Source organism: Heptranchias perlo, chromosome 23 (genome assembly GCF_035084215.1).
Source record: "Heptranchias perlo isolate sHepPer1 chromosome 23, sHepPer1.hap1, whole genome shotgun sequence".
In the NCBI taxonomy this organism is placed as follows: Eukaryota; Metazoa; Chordata; class Chondrichthyes; order Hexanchiformes; family Hexanchidae; genus Heptranchias; species Heptranchias perlo.
In genome coordinates, this window is record NC_090347.1 from 7,079,179 (window position 1) to 7,103,778 (window position 24,600).

Below are 24,600 nucleotides of genomic sequence, written 5' to 3' on the forward strand. Positions count from 1 at the left end.
TGCGAATGGAACTGAACACTGTGCAATCATCAGCAAACATCCCCATTTCTGACCTTTATGATGGAAGGAAGGTCATTGATGAAGCAGCTGAAGATGGTTGGGCCTAGGACACTGCCCTGAGGAACTCCTGCAGCAATGTCCTGAGGCTGAGATGATTGGCCTCCAACAACCACTACCATCTTCCTTTGTGCTAGGTATGACTCCAGCCACTGAAGAGTTTTCCCCCTGATTCCCATTAACTTCAATTTTACTAGGGCTCCTTGGTGCCACACTCGGTCAAATGCTGCCTTGATATCAAGGACAGTCACTCTCACCTTACTTCTGGAATTCAGCTCTTCTCTTCAAATATGTTCCTATATCTACTGAGTCCCCAAAATCTTAACCTGAGCCCTATTATTTCCTTGAGGATTCTAGAATGTTTTTTTATTTGGCTTAGGATCCCTGGAGATTCAATTCCTGAGTTTCTTCAAAACACATGTTTTATAGATCTCTGGGTATGTTGTAATACCCAAGCCAGTTTGACTGCACTTGGAATTTGTCCTTGGCTGTCTTTTTGAGGGTTGGTACGAAGTTGTTTTTTCGCCTCAAAACGAGTACCAAATTCCTGTAGGTTCCATCTATCTTTCAGTAAATCCACTGCCTACACAGCATCAGCTTGGCCCAGTTGGTAGTACACTGAGTCGGAAAGTTGTGATTTCAAGCTCTATTCTTGGGCTTGAGTACTGGTTGATATTCCAGTACACTGACGCTGGTGGGATTGTGAGGTGCTATTCTTTGGATGAGACATTAAACTGAGGCCTTATCTGCCTGTTCAGGCTCACTTTAAGGATCCCATGATACTTTGGGGGAGGGGCGTGGTGAGAAAGGAGTTCTTGTATCTTTCCAACAGTCCTCCCTCAGTCAACACCACCAAAAGTTAGATTAACTGATCATTCACTTCATTACTGTTTGTGGGAACATGCTGTGTGCAAAATAACTGCTGTATTTATCTACATAATAGCATTAATTATATGCAAAGTGTGTTGTGACCTTCCTGACAGGTGTGATGTTCCAAATAAATGTCAGGGCTTTCCAGCAAAGCTTCCGTGAATCCTTTTGTTGCTACTCATTGCCATTTCTATAATCCTTCTAATATTTGTGTGTTGATTTAGCAGTGTAAGACCCTCCTTGAAACCCCCTCTTTGACCAATCTTCAGTTACCTCTCCTAATATCTCCTCCTCCTTTGGTTCAGCGTTCATTTTCTCCTTGCATCTCTGCAGCACTGAGATGTTTATCAACATTAAAGGCACTGTAAAAATGCAAGTTGTTATAGTAGTACGAAGTCTGACTCATCAAACCAGTAGAAAGTTCCCGTAGGTAAATATGCAGGCAGCCAAGTTATACTTGCTGCACACACTGGGTGGTGCTCCAGTTTTCTCAAACTCAAGTGCCATTGAATCGCATAGGTACGTATACCATAGAACTTGTGTAAGCACAGTGGTGGTCTAATTGCGGAGAAGAGAAGAGCATCCGTTGTAGGTAACAAGAATAACCTGGTTAACGTGAATGAGGCAACATAGTTGAATGTGTTTCATTCACTCTAGCTACATACTTTGAACAGTGCAAGTTTGAAAAGTGGAAGGTATTTGGTAGGCTAGCAACATGTTAACATGTTCTTTTAATTGAAATTACTTCATTTTAAAAAATAACCTTGTCAGTGGGAGGCAATTTTAAACTTAAACCTTATACATTGTTTTGTAATTAAGATGTCTGCTGCATGACATCAGGCAACAAACATTTATTGATGCGACAGTTCCTGAAACTCTACAGATGAAGGTACCTTACACATTGCTATGCACCCAGCACATCAAGTATTGACCTATAAGTTTGCTGATGAAGTAACAGCTTTTAATGATTTTAGGGCTCTGATGGTGAAATAATTTTCTAAACAACATTACCAAAATTGGGAGTGTTGGCCATATAAGCTGTTGCAATGAATAAATTGTATTGTGGTGTCGTGTTTACTGCAGTTGTGTGAAATACTGTTGTTCCCTTGCAGTTGCAAAATGTTTGTTTTGCTTATGATTAACAAAAAAGGATTCGAAGACTTGCTGGAATTCCTTGAGACTGTTATTGGTATCGATCTGAACTGGCAATTTTAACAATAAAGTCATTGTCCTTTTTATTAAAACAAATTTAAAAAGCAATAAATAAAATATCCAGTAGTGTAGAAGTTTTGTGAACCTTCTGAATCTAACAACAACTACACACTTTTGTCTTTGATGTAGCAGAGGGTTCCAAGATGCTTCACAGAGGGGATTTGGAGAAGAGTTGGGCGAGGTAGGCAAGTGTTGGAGATTTTGAGGAGGCTTTTGACGGTAGGGGAAATTAGGTAGCAAGGTGGAGGGCCTTTTTGGAGAGAATTTGTGAACCGGAGCACAATAGCTGAAAGCTCTGCCACTGATGGACAGAGGAGGTGGAATGCATCATTTTTCAAATTGGAAAGAGGAAGGGTGAGCTGGGGTGTGAGGTGGTGCTATGTGTGGACAGTTTATAAATGAGGGGTAGCTAACTTTTCAAAGCTCAAGAGCTGACTGAAGATTTTATTGTGACATAAGAACTACAGTTGTTACACCTGTTTATATTGCAGTTTGGGTTTTGGGAGAGTAACACCAAAAGAGTTTCTCCGCTGCTGTCTGTTCTACAAAGGCCAGGCTATTTGCATTCAGGCGTACAGCGTTTAGCGTAAAACCGTTAATGAGAATTACCTCCCGGGGTTTCCGCCAAAATTACAGCGGCCAGTTGGGAAAAACTTGAGGAAATGCCTGGTGCATGTGGTCTGCAGTGTCTGGCACTCTCGTTACAGTTAAAGTGCCTTTAAATATTCTACAATGGATTTTTTTTTTTTTTCTTGTGCAATTGGCACTTTTTTTGTTGAAGACTTGACTAAATTCCAGTCATAGTTCTGGATTTTCTGCAATTACCGAATCCTGGCGTGTTGATCATCCTGGAATTGATTACATAGGCTTTCTAGCTCTTCTAAAATTGATGTGACTTCTTCGCTGCCCGTAGCGTCACTGGACATCAGGAATGCACAGGAGTGCCTTGGGACTAAATTAAAAAGCAGGACCACAAAGGTAATGTCTGGATTATTACCTGAGCCACAAGCAATTTGGCATCGGGTCAATAGGATCAGAGAGATGAATGTGTGGCTCAAAGATTGGTGTGGGAGAAGTGGGTTTCAATTCGTAGGGCACTGGCACTAGTACTGGGGAAAAAGCTTTTCCGTTGGGACAGACTCCACCTGAACTATGCTGGGACTAGAGTTCTCGCAAATCAAATAACTAGGGAGGTAAATAGGACTTCAAACTAAATTAAGGGGGGTGGGGGTCCTGGTGGAGAGAAATCTAGAATGCTAAAGAGAAAAGACAAGGACGCAGTGCAGGAAATTGTTTGCGGTAAGGATAACCAGATTGTGTCAGGATGGGACAGAGCATACAAACGAGTGCACCAACAAATGGGGTCTGAGTAAGAAAAAATGGTAGTAAGACAAATAGGGCCATAGTACAAAAAAAAAGTCTAAAAATGTTAGAAAGACAAATCTAAAGGCACTGTATCTGAATGCACGAAGCAGTCATAATAAGGCAGACGAATTAACAGCGCAAATAGATGTAAACGGATATGATATAATTGCGATTACGGAGACATGGCTGCAGGGTGACAACGGCTGGGAGCTGAATATCCAAGGGTATTCAATATTTAGGAAGGACCGGCAAAAAGGAAAAGGAGGTGGGGTGGCGTTGTTAGTAAAGGATGAAATCAGAGCAATAGTGAGAAAGGATATTGGCTCAGAAAATCGAGATGTAGAATCAGTCTGGGTGGAGTTGAGAAGCACCAAGGGGCAGAAAACACTGGGAGTTGTCTGTAGGCCTCCAAGCAGTAGTGGTAATGTAGGGGATGGGGGTCAAACAGGAAATTAGAGATGCATGTAACAAGGGTACTACAGTAATCATGGGTGACTTTAATCTACGTATAGACTGGCCAAACCAAATTAGCAATAATACAGTGGAGGATGAATTCCTGGAGTGAGTACGAGATGGTTTTTTAGACCAGTACGTTGAGGAGCCAACCAGGGAACAGGCTATCCTAGATTGGGTATTGTGCAATGAGAAGGGGTTAATTAATAATCTTGTTGTGTGGGGTCCTTTAGGGAAGTTACCGTAACATGATAGAATTATTCATTAAGATGGAAAGTAAAGTAGCCCAATCCGAAACTCTGGTCCTAAATCTAAACAAAGGAAACCACGAAGGTATGAGGAGTGAGTTGGCTATGATAAATTGGGAAACTTCATTTAAAAGGCATGATGGTGGATCGGCAATGGCTAACATTTAAGGAAGGAATGCATGAATTGCAACAATTATACCTTCCTTTCTGGTGCAAAAACACAAAAATTAGTACTAGTAAAAAAAAAATAGTGCTGGAGAAATTAATGGGATTGAAAGCCGATAAATCACCGGGGTCTGATAATCTACATCCCAGAGTACTGAAAGAGGTAGCCGTGGAAATGGTGGGTGCATTAGTTGTCATCTTCCAAAATTCTATAGATTATGGAACAGTTCCTGCTGATTTGGAGGGTGGCAAATGTAACCCCACTTTTTTTTTAAGAAAAGGAAGGAGAGAGAAATCAGGGAACTACAGACTGGTTAGCCTAACATCAGTAGTTGGGAAAATGCTAGAGTTTATAAAGGATAATAGCCCTGTCAGAATTTTATATATTTCAATGAGATCCCCTCTCATTCTTCTAAACTCGAGTGAATACAGGCTGAGTCGACCCAATCTCTCCTCCTACAACAGTCCTGCCATCCAGGACACTGTCTAATCCCGTTGATATTGTCTAAGTCAACATGGATTTATGAAAGGGAAATCATGTTTGACAAACCGACTGGAGTTTTTTGAGGATGTAACTAGTAGAATAGATAAGGGAGAACCAGTGGATGTGGTTTATTTGGATTTTCAGAAGGCCTGTGATAAAGTCTCATAAGAGGTTAGTGTGCAAAATTAAAGCACATGGGATTGGGGGTAATATATTGGCATGGATTGAAAATTGATTAACAGACAGGAAACAGAGTAGGAATAAATGGGTCTTTTTCGGGATGGCAGGCAGTGACTAGGGGGGTACCGCAGGGATCAGTGCTTGGGCCCCAGCTATTCGCAATATATATCAATGATTTGGATGAGGGAACCAAATGTAATATTTCCAAGTTTGTTGACTGCACAAAACTAGGTGGGATCGTGAGTTGTGAGGAGGATGCAAAGAGGCTTCAAGGTGATTTAGATAAGTTGTGAGTGGGCAAATACATGGCAGGTGCAGTATAATGTGGATAAATGTGAAGTTATCCACTTCGGAAGGAAAAACAGAAAGGCAGACTATTATTTAAATGGTGATCGATTGGGGAATGTTGATGTACAAAGGGACCTGGGTGTCCTTGTACACCAATCACTGAAAGCAAACATGCAGGTGCAGCGAGTAGTTAGGAAGGCAAATGGTATATTGGCCTTCATTGCAAGAGGATTTGAGTACAGGAGCAAGGATGTCTTACTGCAGTTATACAGGGCCTTGGTGAGACCACACCTGGAGTATTGTGTGCAGTTTTGGTCTCCTTACCTAAGAAAGGATATACTTGCCACAGAGGGAGTGCAGCGAAGGTTCACCAGACTGATTCCTGGGATGGCAGGACTGTCTTATGAGGACGATTGGGTCGACTCGGCCTCTATTCACTTGAGTTTAGAAGAATGAGAGGGGAGCTCATTGAAACATTATAAAATTCTGACGGCTCGACAGACTGGATGCAGGGATGATGTTTCCCCTGGCTGGGGGGTCCAGAACGAGGGGTCACGGTTTCACGATATGGGGTAGAACATTTCGGACTGAGATGAGGAGAAATTTCTTCCCTGAGAGGGTGGTGAACCTGTGGAATTCTCTACCACAGAAGGCTGTGGAGGCCAAGTCACTGAATATATTTAAGAAGGAGCTGGATAGATTTCTAGACACAAAGCATCAAGGGGTATGGGGAGAAAGCGGGAATATGGTATTGAGATAGAGCATCAGCCATTATCATATTTATTGAATGGCGGAGCAGGCTCGAATGGCCTACTCCTGCTCCTATTTTCTATGTTTCCAATGTTGCTGTGGACCAATTGATGGCAAATACATCTGATGTATTTCCATGCTATTCGTTCATATTGAAATCAAAGAGCTGCATTTAAGCAACAAAAGAACCATTTGCAGCTTGTGACCTGCATGTTGGCCACACTGCAATACCTCCATACCTGTTTTAGTAAAAAAAAATTAACAATTTTCCTGGCTGTGAAGGATGTTGCATTGAATGAAACTAATCTTAACTGAGGTGCACACTGCTGCCGTTACTGCAGGGTCTCATCAGGGAACGTGTTATTGGGGAACTATGGATTTGGGCATACTCTTTGATTTATGCGTAACATTTAGAAGTTGCAGTCTGTATTGTAAGCTCACACTGAGTGCAGGAAAATCAGTTGTCTGTTTACAAACTGAGTTGCTCCCAAATGATATGTGGATAACTTCATTGTTCCTTGGGTGGGCTGGGCTCCCTGGTGTCATACATTCGCCGTCACAATATGATCTGACGTTGGCTGCAGTTTAATACAGGAGTTCTTCTAAGAACAAAATAGGGTTATGGGAGATACAAGGGAGTACAATAAGGTTCTGTCTAGTATCCTTCTGTTCTGCTAATATCACTGATAATGCATGCTAGATACATTATTAGATTTTTTGTTCTGCCACACTGTCGTGCCAGTGTATTTGCAAATTTTTTTTTCAAGTATCAAATCACTTCAAATAGTTGTTTTGAAAATCCTTTTGACCACCGTCTTGGTTTCTACACTAAGCTGTTCATTGTAGCCTTAACATAGTAAAACATTACAAGAGTTGCAGGCAAATGATTAAACTTCTGTACAATAGTATCTTCTGTGTTTGAAATGCCTGTAATAATAATGTCTATTGGAGACCTGTGCTTCTGTGAAAATCCCTAGCTTTGAGTTTACGTAGGTTGCTAGACTGGAGACTAAAGCAGCATGCCCTATGACATACGCATTTCAACTGTGGAGCGTTATGGCTGAGCCTGATTGTGTTCTCTCCTAATGTCCACACACTTGATAGCCATCAGAGGTGGGAAACCAGATTAGTTTCTCAGTCTATTTTTAAATGCTTTTGGAAAGCAGGAAAAAGAATGACCGAAGTAAGAATATGGTGTTGTCATAGATTATGCAGCTGTAGTTTGGAATTTGACAGTTATATTGGTAATATAAGTAAACAGGCCATTTTACTTTGGACCACCTTGGTGCAATATGGGGAGCAAAACTAATGGGATCACAGCCTGAGGCCACTGCCTCATCCTGCCCTAATGTGATCTTACCATCTTTTTGCTGTGTTTGGTAACTTCAGCCTGGATGCCAAAGTGCTCTTGTTTATATAAATTGATTTATTTTCTTTCAGTGAGGAAGATAAAGATGATGAAAAGGATAAGAGAGTGTGGTATTACAGCTCAAAGATGCAGCTGGCTGAACTTATTGAATCTCTGGACAAAGAATACTGGGAATATGACCTCTGCAGAATACTGGAAGAAATGCGGGATGAAATTCATCGGCATATGGACATTACAGAAGACCTGACCAATAAAGTTCGTGGCAATAATAAATCTTGTCTAAGTGCAGCTAATGGTAAGTGAAGTTGACCTGAAGAGGATTGCTTACTTATGCATACTTCAGATTTGAAAATGGAGGTTGATCTTCTGTCATATCTGTTACAGAATAAATAGAGGGTACTCTGTTCAGCTGTTGAATACAGATTTGTTGTACATTGGGGAGAACCAATGGCTTACTGATAAAGTTTGTGTGTAATAAATTATGTGAGCAGTGACTAAAATAGAGTAGTAAATGAAAACAGAAAATGCTGCAAATAAAGATTACATCAGTCAGCATTTGTAAACTAAACAAATGAACTTTTCACATATAACCTTAGTCAGAACCGTTATCGTGTCTTTTTTCTCTTTGCAGATGCTGACTGATCTCTGTATTTTGCAGCATTTTCTGTTTTTGTTTGACTTGTTTTCTTTTTACTTGTATTGAGTTGATTTTGTGGCCGATTTCAGCAGAGATCTAATCTGTGCTTTTAGTTGTTACGACCAGTTTTACAACCCTAATTCATATTGCTGTGTAGAAATGATGGAACGTTAATGTTTTCTTAAAGTTTAAGTGTGGAAAAAATGATTTTTTTTCCCCCCCACTCCTGCTCCCATGAAGTTGTTGACTCCTTTCTCAGGTGCAGTTTCATTTCAGTATTGGATGGTCACGGGTACCTACCCTAAGTGACAATCGTTAAAAGTGTGAGCATTTACGTTGAATGTTGACAAACTGTTCAATGACCTCAAATTTACAATTCAAGCAGGAGTTGCTGGATAACCATCGACTGAGAACCCTGGCAACTTTGTTTCAGCTAGAGACCCTTCGTCAGAGCTGTTCAAAATGTTAACCCTCCTTTTCTCTCAGATGGATTCCAGATTTCTAGAATTTTTGTTTCAGATGCATACACTGTTTAATTGTTTAAAACATATAAGTGCTCTTACGCTTTTACATCTCTCATCAAGCCTGATCAGTGTCTGAACTTGAATTCAGCTCTTAATATGCTTCAGCGCATCAATGTAAGTTGGCGTATTAGTGTTTTGCAACTCTGGCTTAGTCAGCAAGGTTTTGTGACTAATATCCAGTAGTTTGAAGTACCTGGCTATGGTTGATCTTTTCTTACACCTATTTGTATGCTTTTTTTTGTGTCCTGCTCCAATGTTAGTTTTAACCGGGCCAAGATCTGTTGACTTGGATGTTTTAAGAAAAACCTTCCATTTTTTTTCCCTTTTCTTCCCTTCCTCCCACACAAAACACTTCACCAATCTGTCACCGCTTATCTCTTTCCTTCCCCCCTTCCTCCTCCTCCCCCCCCCCCCCCCCCCCCCCCCCCCAAAATAATACCATGATACCCTACATGGGAACCATCATGTGAGGAAGGTTGGGAGGAGAGCCCATGTCTTCCTTTTTCATGGTGCAGTACGTTAGTGCGTCAAGCTGTGCTGCCAGCTCAAGTTTTTTTTTGGCAACTTGGCCAAAGGAATTATTTATCTAGAATATGCAGCTCAAGAAATTATGCAGATTTGTACAGGAGGAGGAGAAGGGAAGATATAAAAATCAGTGCTGGTAATGTGAGGAGACAGTGCTGGAACTTATGAGAGAAATTTCACAGTTAGGAGACCAGTGGCCTACTTCATTGGGTACATCTTTGACTGCTTAACTGGTTAGCTTTGGGCAATTCAGATTATTTTTCAGTTGGTGTAACATCAGATGCTTAAGGGAATGGTCATTGATGTATTGCCTGCTTAGTTTTGATTCTTAAGCCCTTCAAAGACAATTGCTGCACCTGGATTAGAACAAGCATGAGCAAAATAATTTGCTAAAGGGATTTATCTAAAGGATTTTATTGATGGGTTGCTTTTTTAAAAAAAAAAATCTGACATGCACAGATTGAAAGATCTAAATTGCTGTGAGTCCTGATGCCAGAGGAATATTTTTTTCTGTGCATTGTGTGTGACTAAATCAGCAACCCATTGATAAAGGTGTTTACAGTTTTCCCTAGACAGTGACTAAGGAGAAAATCTTCCCCACTGAGCATATTGCCAGCTGCTACAATAATCAATTGATACATTAAATGCATGTTTTGCTCACCAGCATTTCATAGCACATTTGAACGCTGATGAGCAGTCCAAATGTTTAATGTAACATCAGCTGGTTGTTATACCAGTTGTAACTTTCCCCAGAGCATTGGAACTTTGACAGAAGTACAGATCTTTGAATAGATTTATGCAACATTTTGTTGTGAACTGCAGATGGTGTAAGACAACCTCCTGGAGCGAAGCATAGCATTTGGGAGTCCAATCTGAACCCAATTCAGATTGGACTTTATCATTAGCAATCTTTAAAACTTGTTTTGCCTGCCGTGGCACTAATGCTACTGCATGCAGATTAGTGGTGGCACAGGTGAAATGATGGCCTCCGGGGAGATGCAGCGCCATTGGGACTTCAATACGTAGGTGTTCTTCCAACGTACTACCCAGTTGGTGTGCAAAAGAGATTGGTGAGCGGTGGCAGTAGATGGAAGAAAAGGATGCCCGAGTACAGGATCAGCAAGAACAGCCAATGCAACTTTTAATTATTTGCTCATTACCGTTTTCTGCTGATATCTTCCGTCTATTATAGTTATCGTTGAGGGCCCCTATGTATTTGGGAAACAAACAAAATACACATTTTAGCAAAAAACATGTTTTCTCAATTAGATAGGAAGCTATGTTCATCATAACAGCACTTGAGGTAGATTAGTGTATTAAGCAAAGGCCTTATACACTCTTTCCCTCCCCCTCCAATCGATGTCCTTAAAAATGGACCTGCAATCATTTCCACTTACACAGCATGATTCTGGCAGGGTTACCAGTGCCACTTTTGCTATCTTGAGCTGCAATTTTTTTTTTAAAAGCGTGGTTCAAATAACTTTTATAAGATTCCATAAGCTCTGAGGGTCAGAACAGCATTAAAAGCTGTTGTGTAATTTTTGGGTTAAATTTTTATTTTCATGCTTTTTATGATGTTCATTGTCTCACTGCAGTTTGTGTTTCTGCCCTGAATTTATCTCGTACTTGTGCTATTAAGAAATGCTTGACTAAAAAAATACAGGGGACTGAAATGTACTAAAACAGTGAATTGTCTAAAAATGTGGTGTAGCTTCAGTATTGTGCATGTCAACAGTTAACTCAGGTGGAGTGGTGGTGGGGGAGCAAGAAGTGCTCATTAAGATGAAGACTGTCATTGTGAAGCAGTGGGACACTTCACTACTTTTAGCATATCTGTCAACATAAAGTCACCCAAATTGGGTATAGAATGGGGCAGGTGTAGTGCAAACCTCTCTCCAGTCAGCTGCAAGAAATGGCTTGGGCCCAATATTGAGCTCCCCCTGCTGCTCCATGGAGGCACTTGTTTCGTAAACAGGCCACCCTTGCAGTCCCTGAGTAACTTAAAACTGCAGCATGCGAACAATCTTATGGTGTGACCCAAATTACTCGGAACTGGGAGCTTTATCTTGCCAATCTGGGCTGGGTTCAAACTACGTCACAAGTGAAGCAATAATCTTGTAATTTACTGAGCTATCCAGTCCCAGATATTTCTGGGTTTTTATTTGCACCTGTGGTTTCAGGTAGACTAGCTCAATCAGTGAGACCATATGCAGCTTCAAATGAGATTTGAGTCGGGGAATTTACCAGAAGAAGCGTGCGGCAATTATTAGAGTTTAGCTAAGATCCATAGTTTATGTTCTCATGGCTTTATCATTTTTCAAATTCTGACTTAATTGTCAAATACAGTGCAGATCTGGAGTGATTCAAAGGGTGCCACAGTATTCAAGAACATTAAGGTGAAAAGCATTAATTTTTAAGATATGAACTTCAGTAGAGTGCAGTGTCCAGCATACAAATAGTACATTGCATTCGGTCAATGTCTGATCCTGAGATAAAGATTTTGTTTTGAATGGCCAAGCACTTTTTATGAATAGTGGAGAATTTCTGGTAATTCTTTGGTAGTTTAGCTTAGAAACTCATTTGAATGAAGGTTTACTGACAGAATTGAAACAGAATATTCCAACTATATCATCTTTTAAGAAGCCAATTATTTGCCATCATGAGTTGGAATCAAAGGTGGAATGTTACAGTTGCTCCATAATGTAGCTGAAAAATGTTGATAGAATGTAGAAGACAAAAAGGGCCTTAAGAGGATTGTCTTGAAGGATTAATGAAAGTATGTTGCAGATTGACCCAAAGTTCACCCAGTGAAACTTGGATATAGGTTAGTAAAGGGATCAGCTGCTGGGGACTACTGTTAGCTGGGCACTGAGGGCATTTTTACACCTCGTTTGTTCATAGATTTGTGTTTATTGATGTTTTCATTCATTTTGTTCCTTTTTTTCATATTTTGTTTGTTCCTTAATCTCACTTTTTGTAATTTTTTTTCTAAATTTTTTTTTTCTCCGTCATACTTTTCCCTCCCTCCCCCCCAGCCCCGGAATAGTTTTGTTCTTTTTTGGTTTCCAGCTTGGTTTTTCCTTCAATCTTTTTTTTTCTCCCCTTTCATGTTCATTTAGGAAATGGGGACTCCACGGAGCCAGGCTGGGGAGGATTGCAGGTTGTGGGAACTCTGAAACAAGCTCGTACACAACAAGGCGGTAGGCAACAATCTACAAACTAATCTTCAGGGCAGTGGGTTACTTGTAAACTACTTCAGCATGATTTTAAAAATAAATCAGTAGGAGTGGACATTTGCCATAGAATCAATGCAGTAGTTTCCAAGGTGAGGCATCAAAGAGTGGCTGATGTTTTTCTCATTTGTTTATTTTTTGATGGGGGGTGGGTGGGGTTGGAGGGAAAGAGAACAACTGTTTACACAAGTTTGGCAACAGACTTGCATCAGTCTGTGTGGTATCACTGGGCAGTGTTGGGCTCAATGTGTTGGATAAAGACCGTTGACCAGTGAAATTTAGGAATTTCATCTAAACTTTGTGTTGACGTGAGGTGTTAATGCTTGGAAAACACTATGGAAGTAGTTGAGGAAATGAAAAAACAAAATAACGTTCACCAGTGACTCGGTGGATAAGCGTACCATGGAATCCGTACTTGGGTTATATAGAACAGGAAGGTCCCAAGTTTAATTCCTGGTTTGTGATTTCATCTGGGCTGCTAAATTTGGCCTTCGAATCCCCAGTTAAGAGAAGATGGGCTCCCTTTCCAGACTAGTATGCAGTGACCACGCCTGGAAAATAAATCCATGTGAGGCTTATCTGAGGGCAGGACTTGCTGTGATGTCCACAGTTTATTAACCCCACTGATATTCACTGTCCAGGCTCTCCCAAGAAGAATGGCCACTGGGGGAAGGTAGATGAAAGATGCTGGTGTTTATCTGGCTATACTCCAGCATGAGTCAGTGATTTCAAGAGAGAATGTGAAGAAAATTGGAGGGGTTGAGAAGAAAAGGTTTTTAGCATGGAACTGGTAACTTACCCACTGTCTGCATATTGCAAACAAAGGTAACTGGTGATGATGTGCCTGTTCAGTATTCTGACCTATCACATCTGCTTGGTCATTCCTCCCCCCCCCCCCCAGAGTGAGTTGTTACAAACAATACACCTTAATTGATCTTTGAGATCAGAAATATGTAGTTAAGCTTTTAGAATGTATAATTAAAATACATTTTTTATGATCTAATGAAGTACTTTGTCAATGCTCCTGTCAGATGCATAACAATGGAGTGAAAAGGCATGAGGGTAACCTTTCCAACCCAAGCAGGCTTATTGGGGGGGGGGATAGGAATAAGAGAAACCATATAGTATGTATGGTAACATCAGGTTGTGAACCTGGAGACAGGAAAGTTGGCCTCTGACAGAAAACCAACTCAAAGTATTTTTTTCAGGTGGTTAAATACCAGAACTCTGACTCCATGCCTACTTAGATCTGAAACTTGGGTGTAGTTTAGTGTACACGTTAATTGAACATTGCAGAAAAAAAATCTCCTTTCCATAATGTAACTATAAAAATAATTATCTGTATATTTAACAACCACTGCACTATTTTTGTCAAATGCTAATAGTTTTTATACAGAATACCTCTTCCTTTTTTTGCATTTCCTGCTTCTATTTCCAACTATTGATATTGTAAGAGCAGAAAAAATCACCACCTCCTTCCCAGTTCCTTTATCAGCTCAGCCTTTAACTATCTAGATGTTACATTCTATAAACTTAAGACAGTTTAATTGAACTTTTTTGTAAATGCACCTGAATCTCTTCTCCCTCCCCGCTCCTTTCAGTTAAAGCAGCTGGGTGAGTTTTTGGCCTTTAAAGCAGCCAGTTTTACTTAATATTCTTTAGACGAGCCCTTTGAACTAGCAAGTCGAGAAGGTTTGCTGTTTTACACCCAGGCTGCCTCCAGTGCTGTTCTGAAAATATGTGATGTGGAGATGCCGGTGATGGACTGGGGTTGACAAATGTAAACAATCTTACAACACCAAGTTATAGTCCAACAATTTTATTTGAAAATCACAAGCTTTCGGAGGCTTCTTCCTTCGTCAGGTGAATGTCAGGAAATCCTTGAACCTTTCGCATTTATATTCAGAGAACAATACCTGGTGATTACAGATAATCATTCCAACTGCCCGTTGTCAAGGCAGTCAAAGTGTTCAGCCAGAGAGGTGTTACCAACAGGACCACCGAATAGACAAACGGCCAGAACACAAAACAGAGAGAGAGGGAGAAACATCCGAAAGGAAGAGAAAGACAGAAAATGACCCGTTGAATTAAAAACAGATAACTTTTATTCGCTGGTGGGGTTACGAGTAGCGCGACATGAACCCAAGATCCCGGTTGAGGCTGTCCTCATGGGTGCGGAACTTGGCTATCAATTTCTGCTCGACGATTTTGCGTTGTCGTGTGTCTCGAAGGCCGCCTTGGAGAACGCTTACCCGAAGATCGGTGGCTGAATGTCCTTGACTGCTGAAGTTATCCCGGCTGGGAGGGAACCCTCCTGTCTGGCAATTGTTGCGCGGTGTCCATTCATCCGTTGTCGCAGTGTCTGCATGGTCTCGCCAATGTACCATGCTCCGGGGCATCCTTTCCTGCAACGTATGAGGTAGACAACGTTGGCCGAGTCACAGGAGTATGAACCATGTACCTGGTGGGTGGTGTCCTCTCGTGTGATGGCGGTATCTGTGTCGATGATCTGGCATGTCTTGCAGAGGTTGCCGTGGCAGGGTTGTGTGGTGTCGTGGACACTGTTCTCCTGAAAGCTGGGTAATTTGCTGCGAACGATGGTCTGTTTGAGGTTGGGTGGCTGTTTGAAGGTGAGTAGTGGGGGCGTGGGGATGGCCTTAGCGGGGTGTTCATCGACATCGATGACATGTTGAAGGCTGCAGAGAACATGGCGTAGTTTCTCCGCTCCGGGGAAGTACTGGACAATGAAGGGTACTCTGTTGGTTGCGTCCCGTGTTTGTCTTCTGAGGAGGTCTATGCGATTTTTCGCTGTGGCCCTTCGGAACTGTCGATCGACGAGTCGAGCATCATATCCCGTTCTTACGAGGGCGTCTTTCAGCGTCTGTAGGTGTCCATCGTGTTGCTCCTCGTCTGAGCAGATCCTGTGTATTCGCAGGGCCTGTCCGTAGGGGATGGCCTCTTTGACATGGTTAGGGTGGAAGCTGGAAAAGTGGAGCATCGTGAGGTTGTCCGTGGGCTTGTGGTAGAGTGAGGTGCTGAGGTGCCCGTCTTTGATGGAGATTCGTGTGTCCAAGAAAGAAACCGGTTCTGAGGAGTAGTCCATGGTGAGCTTGATGGTGGGATGGAACTTGTTGATGTTATCGTGTAGTCTCTTTAGTGATTCTTCGCCGTGGGTCCATAGAAAGAAAATGTCGTCGATGTATCTGGTGTATAGCGTTGGTTGGAGGTCCTGTGCAGTGAAGCAGTAGTCCTGCTCGAACTTGTGCATGAAAATGTTGGCGTATTGGGGTGCGAATTTGGTCCCCATGGCTGTTCCGTGTGTTTGGGTAAAGAACTGGTTTTCGAAGGTGAAGACATTGTGATCCAGGATGAAGCGGATGAGTTGTAGGATGGCGTCTGGAGATTGGCTGTTGTTGGTGTTGAGTACTGATGCTGTCGCAGCGATGCCGTCATCGTGGGGGATACTGGTGTAGAGTGCCGAGACGTCCATCGTGGTGAGAAGTGTTCCTGGCTCAACTGGTCCGTGGGTGCTGAGTTTTTGTAGGAAGTCTGTAGTGTCGCAACAGAAGCTGGGGGTTCCCTGTACGATGGGTTTCAGGATGCCCTCAACGTATCCAGAGAGGTTCTCACACAGGGTTCCGTTGCCTGATACGATAGGACGTCCGGGTGTGTTGGCTTTGTGTATCTTTGGGAGGCAGTAGAAGTCTCCCACGCGGGGAGGACGTGGGATGAGAGCACGTAGGATGTTTTCAAGGTCTGGATCGAAGGTCTTGATCAGTTTGTTGAGCTGACACACCCGGACGTCCTATCGTATCAGGCAACGGAACCCTGTGTGAGAACCTCTCTGGATACGTTGAGGGCATCCTGAAACCCATCGTACAGGGAACCCCCAGCTTCTGTCGCGACACTACAGACTTCCTACAAAAACTCAGTACCCACGGACCAGTTGAACCAGGAACACTTCTCACCACGATGGACATCTCGGCACTCTACACCAGTATCCCCCACGATGACGGCATCGCTGCAACAGCATCAGTACTCAACACCAACAACAGCCAATCTCCAGACGCCATCCCACAACTCATCCGCTTCATCCTGGATCACAATGTCTTCACCTTCGAAAACCAGTTCTTTACCCAAACACACGGAACAGCCACGGGGACCAAATTCGCACCCCAATACGCCAACATTTTCATGCACAAGTTCGAGCAGGACTACTGCTTCACTGCACAGGACCTCCAACCAATGCTATACACCAGATACATCGACGACATTTTCTTTCTATGGACCCACGGTGAAGAATCACTAAAGAGACTATACGATAACATCAACAAGTTCCATCCCACCATCAAGCTCACCATGGACTACTCCTCAGAATCGGTTTCTTTCTTGGACACACGAATCTCCATCAAAGACGGGCACCTCAGCACCTCACTCTACCGCAAGCCCACGGACAACCTCACGATGCTCCACTTTTCCAGCTTCCACCCTAACCACGTCAAAGAGGCCATCCCCTATGTTACAGGCCCTGCGAATACACAGGGTCTGCTCAGATGAGGAGGAACGCGATGGACACCTACAGACGCTGAAAGGCGCCCTCGTAAGAACGGGATATGACGCTCGACTCGTCGATCGACAGTTCCGACGGGCCACAGCGAAAAATCGCATAGACCTCCTCAAGACAAACACGGGACGCGACCAACAGAGTACCCTTCGTCGTCCAGTACTTCCCCGGAGCGGAGAAACTACGCCATGTTCTCCGCAGCCTTCAACATGTCATCGATGAACACCTCGCTAAGGCCATCCCCACTCCTCCACTACTCGCCTTCAAACAGCCACCCAACCTCAAACAGACTATCGTTCGCAGCAAATTATCCAGCTTTCAGGAGAACAGCGTCCACGACACCACATAACCCTGCCACGGCAACCTCTGCAAGACATGCCAGATCATCGACACAGATACCACCATCACACGAGAGGACACCACCCACCAGGTACATGGTTCATACTCCTGTGACTCAGCCAACGTTGTCTACCTCATACGTTGTAGGAAAGGATGCCCTGGAGCATGGTACATTGGCGAGACCATGCAGACACTGCGACAACGGATGAACGGACACCGCGCAACAATTGCCAGACAGGAGGGTTCCCTGCCAGTCGGGGAACACTTCAGCAGTCAAGGACATTCAGCCACCGATCTTCGGGTAAGCGTACTCCAAGGCAGCCTTCGAGACACACGACAACGCAAAATCGTCGAGCAGAAATTGATAGCCAAGTTCCGCACCCATGAGGACGGCCTCAACCGGGATCTTGGGTTCATGTCGCGCTACTCGTAACCCCACCAGCGAATAAAAGTTATCTGTTTTTAATTCAACGGGTCATTTTCTGTCTTTCTCTTCCTTTCGGATGTTTCTCCCTCTCTCTCTGTTTTGTGTTCTGGCCGTTTGTCTATTCGGTGGTCCTGTTGGTAACACCTCTCTGGCTGAACACTTTGACTGCCTTGACAACGGGCAGTTGGAATGATTATCTGTAATCACCAGGTATTGTTCTCTGAATATAAATGCGAAAGGTTCAAGGATTTCCTGACATTCACCTGACAAAGGAGGAAGCCTCCGAAAGCTTGTGATTTTCAAATAAAATTGTTGGACTATAACTTGGTGTTGTAAGATTGTTTACATCTGAAAATATGTGGGAGTGACCTCCTTTGTTAGAGTAGATGCAGCTGAATACAGTAATGTACAATTATGTGTGTATGTTGAAGCAAAAATAAGGAGCATTATTAAGTGTTTGTGGTTCTAGTTAATGCATTGTTAAAATAACAAACTTTCTTGTGGAACTTTTACTGGACCCATTTTGATGCCAAGTAATTAAATCATTAATTTAGAACTTGTCATTCATTTCTATTAGCCTGCTGGCTGTGGTTAATCAGAATGTGAAGAGGGCACACAATCTGTTGTTTAACAATGAAAATGGCCAGCTAATAGGTGCAGTTTTGCTTTCTTTTTCCTGCAGCATCATCAGTGCAGCTAGGGAGTGCTACTGGGAAAAAAAGCCTAGTGTTTTTACAGGGATAGAAAGACAAATCAATAGGCAAGGTGCTGTCTGATGCCCTCATGCATCTCTTAATGGCCAGTTATGAAACCTCATTGGTACAGACGTGGCAAAAAGAATGCGCTCACCCTTTAGGTTGCAGAGAAATGCTAATAGGCACCCAAAATAAAAACGAAGGTGAAGTTTTGAATGCCTTCTTAACTAAAGTTTTTCCTTAATTTTTACAAGCACAAAACACAAATATATGGATTTAGTCTGTTTATATGCTGTCTTAATATTTTAAATCCTTGATCTTTCCTCTGTCCCATTACAGCATACAAGTAACATCTCCTGAATCAACGCCCCACGCCAGATGGTAGTATTCTGTAATTATTTTATGTGGGTGAGAGTTCTTTGAGAAAACAGGTCTGTCCCTGGGGGACAGCAGTGCTAAAAACATTAACTTGTTTCAGCTAGATTTAACTCTCCCATCCTAAAGAGAGCAAAATTGTTACACCAGACTGAATTATCTTTATTCTCAGGTTGCTTCTGTGACAGAACAAGGCTCATTTTTCTTGATCTTTTGTGGTTTGCTCTTGAAAAATTCTAACTTGGTGTTCACTAGAACAGGATTAGAAATGAATAACTGTCAACCGTATAAGTTAAAGTAAATATTATAAACTAAGCGCAAATGGGAATAATAAACCAAGCCTTTAATCTGCTCACTGTGACTACCCTTTTTTAATTGCAACTATATGAATGGTGTGACACCACTGAAGACAAACATTGGTTGACACCAACGGATTGTGATTGATATCAGCAGTATCGAACAGGCAGCCTGCGGACTAAATCGCGCCCATGTTTCTTCTTGTATCAAATGCCCAAATCTAGTTTAAACAGTGGTTAACTTGATGGGGTGCTGAAAGTAACTTTAGTTGAAATCTGCCGTGTCCTCTTGATGATATGAGAAGAAATGTGGAATGGTTGATTGGATCAGCTGGAGCCCTTTTAAATCTCCCATGCCAGGAGGATTAGAAAGGGCTGCTTCCTTATTGGTGGATTTGGACCTATCGGTGAGCAGCCTTTTTGCACCAATAAGTCCTCCAGCTGGGAAATTTGAATAGCAACGACTTTTCTCACTTTTTATGGTTTGCAGGCGGGGAAGGATGGCGATAACGATGAGAGAGAGGGCATGGAAGTTTTTGTGTATGAGGGTTCTGTATCTGGGATCTGGCTCATTTTGTGTGTGGGTGGCCTTAATTTTTGTTTCTGGTGCTGCTTTTTGTTTGTCGGCTATTGCAATTTTTGTGTATGGAGGTTTTTGAATTTTCTGTATCAGAGCTCGCATTTCTGTGAAATCATGTAGCCCATTTATGGTTTTGACATATGTATCTGGCCCCTAGCTCCAAAAAGTTGGATATCCCTCATCTGTATAAATGTTCGAGAAAATGCAGGACTCGTCTTACCATGGATATGTGATCGGAAGAAGCAAGCAAGTTAGGCTAAAGCTAAATCTAGATGAATGAGTTTATTGATTGTGAGAGGAAGTGCAAATCCTGAGGTAACACTTCCAATTCTTTGATAGTGTGAGCTGGTTAGACCTTTTGATTTAAGGTACAGCAATGGTCTCTGAAGTTATAATGAAATATTGCAGCAGAATGGTTATTTTTAACTGTGCTGCTGAAATGTTCTTATTGCAACAGCACTGTACTACACTGGAGTAATAAGATGCAAATAGCTTGAAGACTGCAATTTTTGTTTTGACTTGACATTTTGGTTTTTTTTAAGTTAAGTGTGATCTAGGTCAGTGTTGTCCAGTACTTTAGCCACTAGTTGCATGTGGTGAATTGGAACATAGGAATTGCATTTTTGAATAGTAAATTTAAAAAAAAGTGATAGACGCCATCGTTGGGCATGTGATCTTAATACCCGAACTTGCACGATGTATGATTGTGTACTTGAACCTTTTTGTGCATTTGTTGGTAAAATGGTAAGACAAAGAAGTGTATGTGAGTGTTTTTTGATTGTTGCGAGTGCTTTACTTGGTTGCTGAATGGTTGTGTGTGTGTGTGTGTGGTATTTTCTACTAAAATTAGTGCTTGTGGCTAAAGCAGTGTTGCCGTAACCTCAGCAATTTCTATTGGACAACACTATAGATGTAAGAAACTATATGGTGGATCTCTGTATTTATGGTAGGTCTATAATATTTTTAATTTCTCCTCTGATTAAGTTGAGAATGCCAAAAAGAGACAGAGGACATATAACGGGTAAAGAGAGCAAATAGGACATTTAAAAAGATACTTTTGTCTGCGTACATACAGACTTCAGCCATGGAACAAGCACTCGTGAGGCTACTTATGTACACAACAAGAAATGGACCAAAGACAAAGCCCAGCGGGAGTCTTAACAGAGCCAGGTTGTAGGTCAGATTCACAACCCTGAAACATACACTAACTTTTTGATATTAATTGGCAAGATACGAAGGGACATTATTTTGCTTGAAAGCAAGAAAAGAACTTGTATTTATATTGCGCCTTTCATGATGTCCCAAAGCGTTTTACAGCCAATGATATGCTTTTGAAGTGTAGTTACTGTTGTAATGCATGGAAAGCCAATTTGCAAGGTGACCAGGTGAGATCTGTTTTGGTGATGTTGGTTGAAGGATAAATATGGGCGAGAGAGAACTTCCCTGCTCTTCTTCAAAATAGTGTCATGGGATCTTTTACAACCACTTGAGAGGGTAGATGTGGCCTTGGTTGTCTTGGCACCTCCGTCAGTGCAGTACACCCTCAGTACTGCGCTGATGTTAGCCTGGATTGTGTTCAAGTCTCGAGTGAGATTTGAACCAACGACCTTCTCACTCCTTATAGGAACATAGGCGAAAGTGCTACCACTGAGCCAAGGCTGACGTCGAAGCCCAGTTGTTAAGTTTATGATCCAGAGCAGAGTGATTTACAGTGCTAAAAGCCTTTAAACCCTGAAACAGAACTAGTAAGCAATAGGTGGGGAAATGGCTAAAGTCGCAGACATTTGTGGAGGGCACTTTTCATGCAGCTCCAGCTAGTTTCTCCCTTCACTAACATTTGAATTTTAATAGTCATCTCTTAAAGTGCCGATATTCAGACATTCTCGTCCACCTAAGATTGAAGGAAGTTTGTAACTGTTAGTGTCACAGCTGCTCTTACAGTTAGCATGTGCTCTGCTCACTGGCATTTAATTCAGCCTCTAATTTTTAAACTGAGCTGGTGAGTTAAATGGGTCTTTTCATGCTGGTGGGTCTCGACAGATTTTCAGGCTGTCACTAGTGGGTCGTACATCTGAGATTTTTTTTCAATAGTCTCTTGCAGGAGAGCTGTTGTATAGAAAGCCCCGCCCCCTTGTATACTGCCTGATTTGTATGGACGAACTATTTGCTAGTCTGGGGAAATCTAAATACAGAAGTGGGAGAGCTTTTGGAATTCAAGTCTCTACACTGACTTATTTTACCCTTTTGGACATTGCAATAGCAATATTACCAGAGGGCAATTTGCAGTAGATTATAGGACAAATATGAACAGTATTCTATGAAGTGTCCTCCCATTTAGGTATACTTCCTTCACTGAACTTTTCCCCAAGATGTGCTATTTCTCTGCATTGAGCTGTATCTGCCACGTATTGCCTACTCTGCTAACCTGTTGGTCGTGCAGTCTCCTTCATTCTTCCCCACATTTGATCATACCCCATAATTTGGTATTGTCAACAAGTTATAATAATCCACTTATGCCCACAACCAAATGGAATACAAGTCCTTGTGCAGACCTCTGGCATACATCGCATACAAGTCCTGCCAACCTGAAAAACATTCATTTATCCCTATTCTTTGCTTTCTGTCCCTTAGCCATCACTCTGTCCGAGTGGCTACATTAACTTGAATAACATGTAACTTAATTTTTTACATGTCTCTGATATGGCGCCTTAATCCATATGTACATCCTCCATTGCATTCCCTTTATCTGGTTTCATCAAAAAATTTAGGCACCACCTGGTTTTTACAGATCCATTCCGACTGTCTCTGATTAATCAATCATTTCACCCCATATTATGAACCGTGGCAGTTTACCCACAACTGAGGTTAAACTAACTGGCCCATAATTTCCTCACTTACTCTTTTCCCTTTTTGTCAATAAGGGTGGAATATTTGCCCTTCCAATCCTTTGGCATGTCGAATTTCTGTTTCCAAATTTTTTAGTGCTGCCTCTACTTCCCCTCCAACTTTCCTCCCTATTCTGGGACACACAGCACCTGGGCCCAGTGATTTTTTTTCTACTTTCATGTCGCATTTACTTTCAACAATTTCCTTTTTGAATATTTATCACGAGTAGTGGCTGTTCCCTGATTACTTCCGGTGCTGAACTCAGTCTTTGTAATAAGTGTATGAGTATCTCAGGATGACTCTCTTTTTCTATATTGCTGCCCCCTCAACTGCACCTCACATCTCCTCTTCCCTCCCCTACCCAAGTGGAGAAGTATGTGGATAAGGTTGGAAACCCTGCATTTAAGGCACAAAACCTAGTCCCGCAACAAGACGCAGCATTGCCCTGACAGGGCACAACATTTCTAAACCTGTGCCTTTGTTCATGACTTAGCAGTTACAATTGCTGCACTGTTTGCTGTAGCTCACTCTCTGAAATAATTTGATCTGTAACTAATTGACAGGTTAAGATTGGTTGCAAGTTTCCAATTCAGTAATTATTATTCAGTAACTGTTCCCATAGTCTTTATGGCAAGTTAATTAAAACATTTTTTAAGTAACAAATAAATGTTCAATTGAATCACAAAACTGAAACATTTGTGAGACGTCTTTAAAGGAACATTTCTTGCTTCCTGAAAAGCACGAATACTAAAGTTGAGTAAGTAATGTCTTTACATAAACTGCAGTGGTATTGCACAGTATCCCCCTATCTCCTTGCTGTATACAAACAAAGAGCTATCTGTATTTTTGAGGAGGGCAAGTTTTTATATTGAGATCAGCAATGTTGAACTACGCTCAACTTGCATCAATTCAGTCTGGTTGGGATTTTAATGTTTTGAAGGACACGCACTTTTGCTTTTTAATACCAGATAAAATAGCACAGCTAGTCTGTCTTTCCAGTATTAAAAGAAATCTCCACTCTTTTCCTCAGAGGAAATTTTGGAGCGGCAGAAAGCAAAACAAGAAGCAGAGATGGAGGAAGTTAAACGAAAAACAGCAGAACAAGCAGAGAAGGCCAGGAGAGAGACTGGGGATAATGGCCAGATGGAGATTGAAAGAAGTAATGAAGCATCAGAAGAGCAAACTGAAGAGAAGGACAAGGATAGGAAAGAGACTGAAGAAAATTTCCAGGAAAAAGGCACAGAAGGTAAATGGTGTTTACCCACTGTGAAGTCATGCTGAGTTAACCATCGGCTACGATGCAGTGTCTCTGCAGTTTTCTTAATTGATTGCATGCAACTGAGACACTTTGTTCCTATTAATCTTAAATCTAGATTTGGGGTTCAAATATCTTCTGGGTGATGTTCATTTTGATGTCTGTAATGGTAGTATTTGAAGCCAGACTTGAGAGCTATAGTACTGAAGTTAGTTCTGGATTACACATACACAGATGGAACAAAAGATACTTTTTTTTAAACAATCTGTACCATGTTTGCACCAGTCTGTCTTAAATTGAAGATTATTTGAAGCAATGAAAATGTGTGCATCATGCCATTTTTATTGATTAAAATTGAAATCTCAGCAGAGGCACTGGGCTTGAAGTTGCACTTTTTAAAAATTTACTTGCTGTGTAGACCCTGAGGCTAGAAACTTTTCTGTATCATTGAATTATGTTTATCTTATCGAACAGTTGCTTAATGAGAACATGGTGATGTGTTAAAACTGTCAGACCCAACCTGATTGAAGCTCAGTTTCACCATGCTGCGGTTGGAACCAGATTGAAACCGCATTGTCAGGAGGATTTTGATGAAGTATTACAGTGGATGTGTGAAATATTTGTACTACATCCACTTGATCTGTTGGGAGAGGGAGAAGGTAGCATACAGCAGTACAATTGTTGATTTTGCCCTTCCAACCCTTGGTTGTGTTGGGAGAGAGCATTTTGTGTACCATTTTAAAATGGTAGAATGAAGAACTGGTGATTACAAGTCTAACTGGTGGTTGTGGTGACAGTGGTGGGAGCAATTTAATAGGATGCA

General features: G+C 41.9%; 1 protein-coding gene across 12 annotated transcripts in view; it reads left to right on the top strand.

The window, feature by feature from the left end:
• Nucleotides 1–24,600, top strand: part of bptf (bromodomain PHD finger transcription factor) — a 130,085-nt gene that overhangs the window by 29,706 nt on the left and 75,779 nt on the right. For 9 of the 12 annotated variants that reach the window (XM_068003911.1, XM_068003902.1, XM_068003903.1 and 6 more), the window contains exons 3-5: nucleotides 7,513–7,736; nucleotides 12,247–12,327; nucleotides 23,553–23,768. In XM_068003911.1, the coding sequence (XP_067860012.1) occupies nucleotides 7,513–7,736; nucleotides 12,247–12,327; nucleotides 23,553–23,768 (521 nt within the window). The remainder of the gene's footprint in view (nucleotides 1–7,512; nucleotides 7,737–12,246; nucleotides 12,328–23,552; nucleotides 23,769–24,600) is intronic. The other 3 variants (XM_068003912.1, XM_068003913.1, XM_068003906.1) reach the window with 1 other exon arrangement.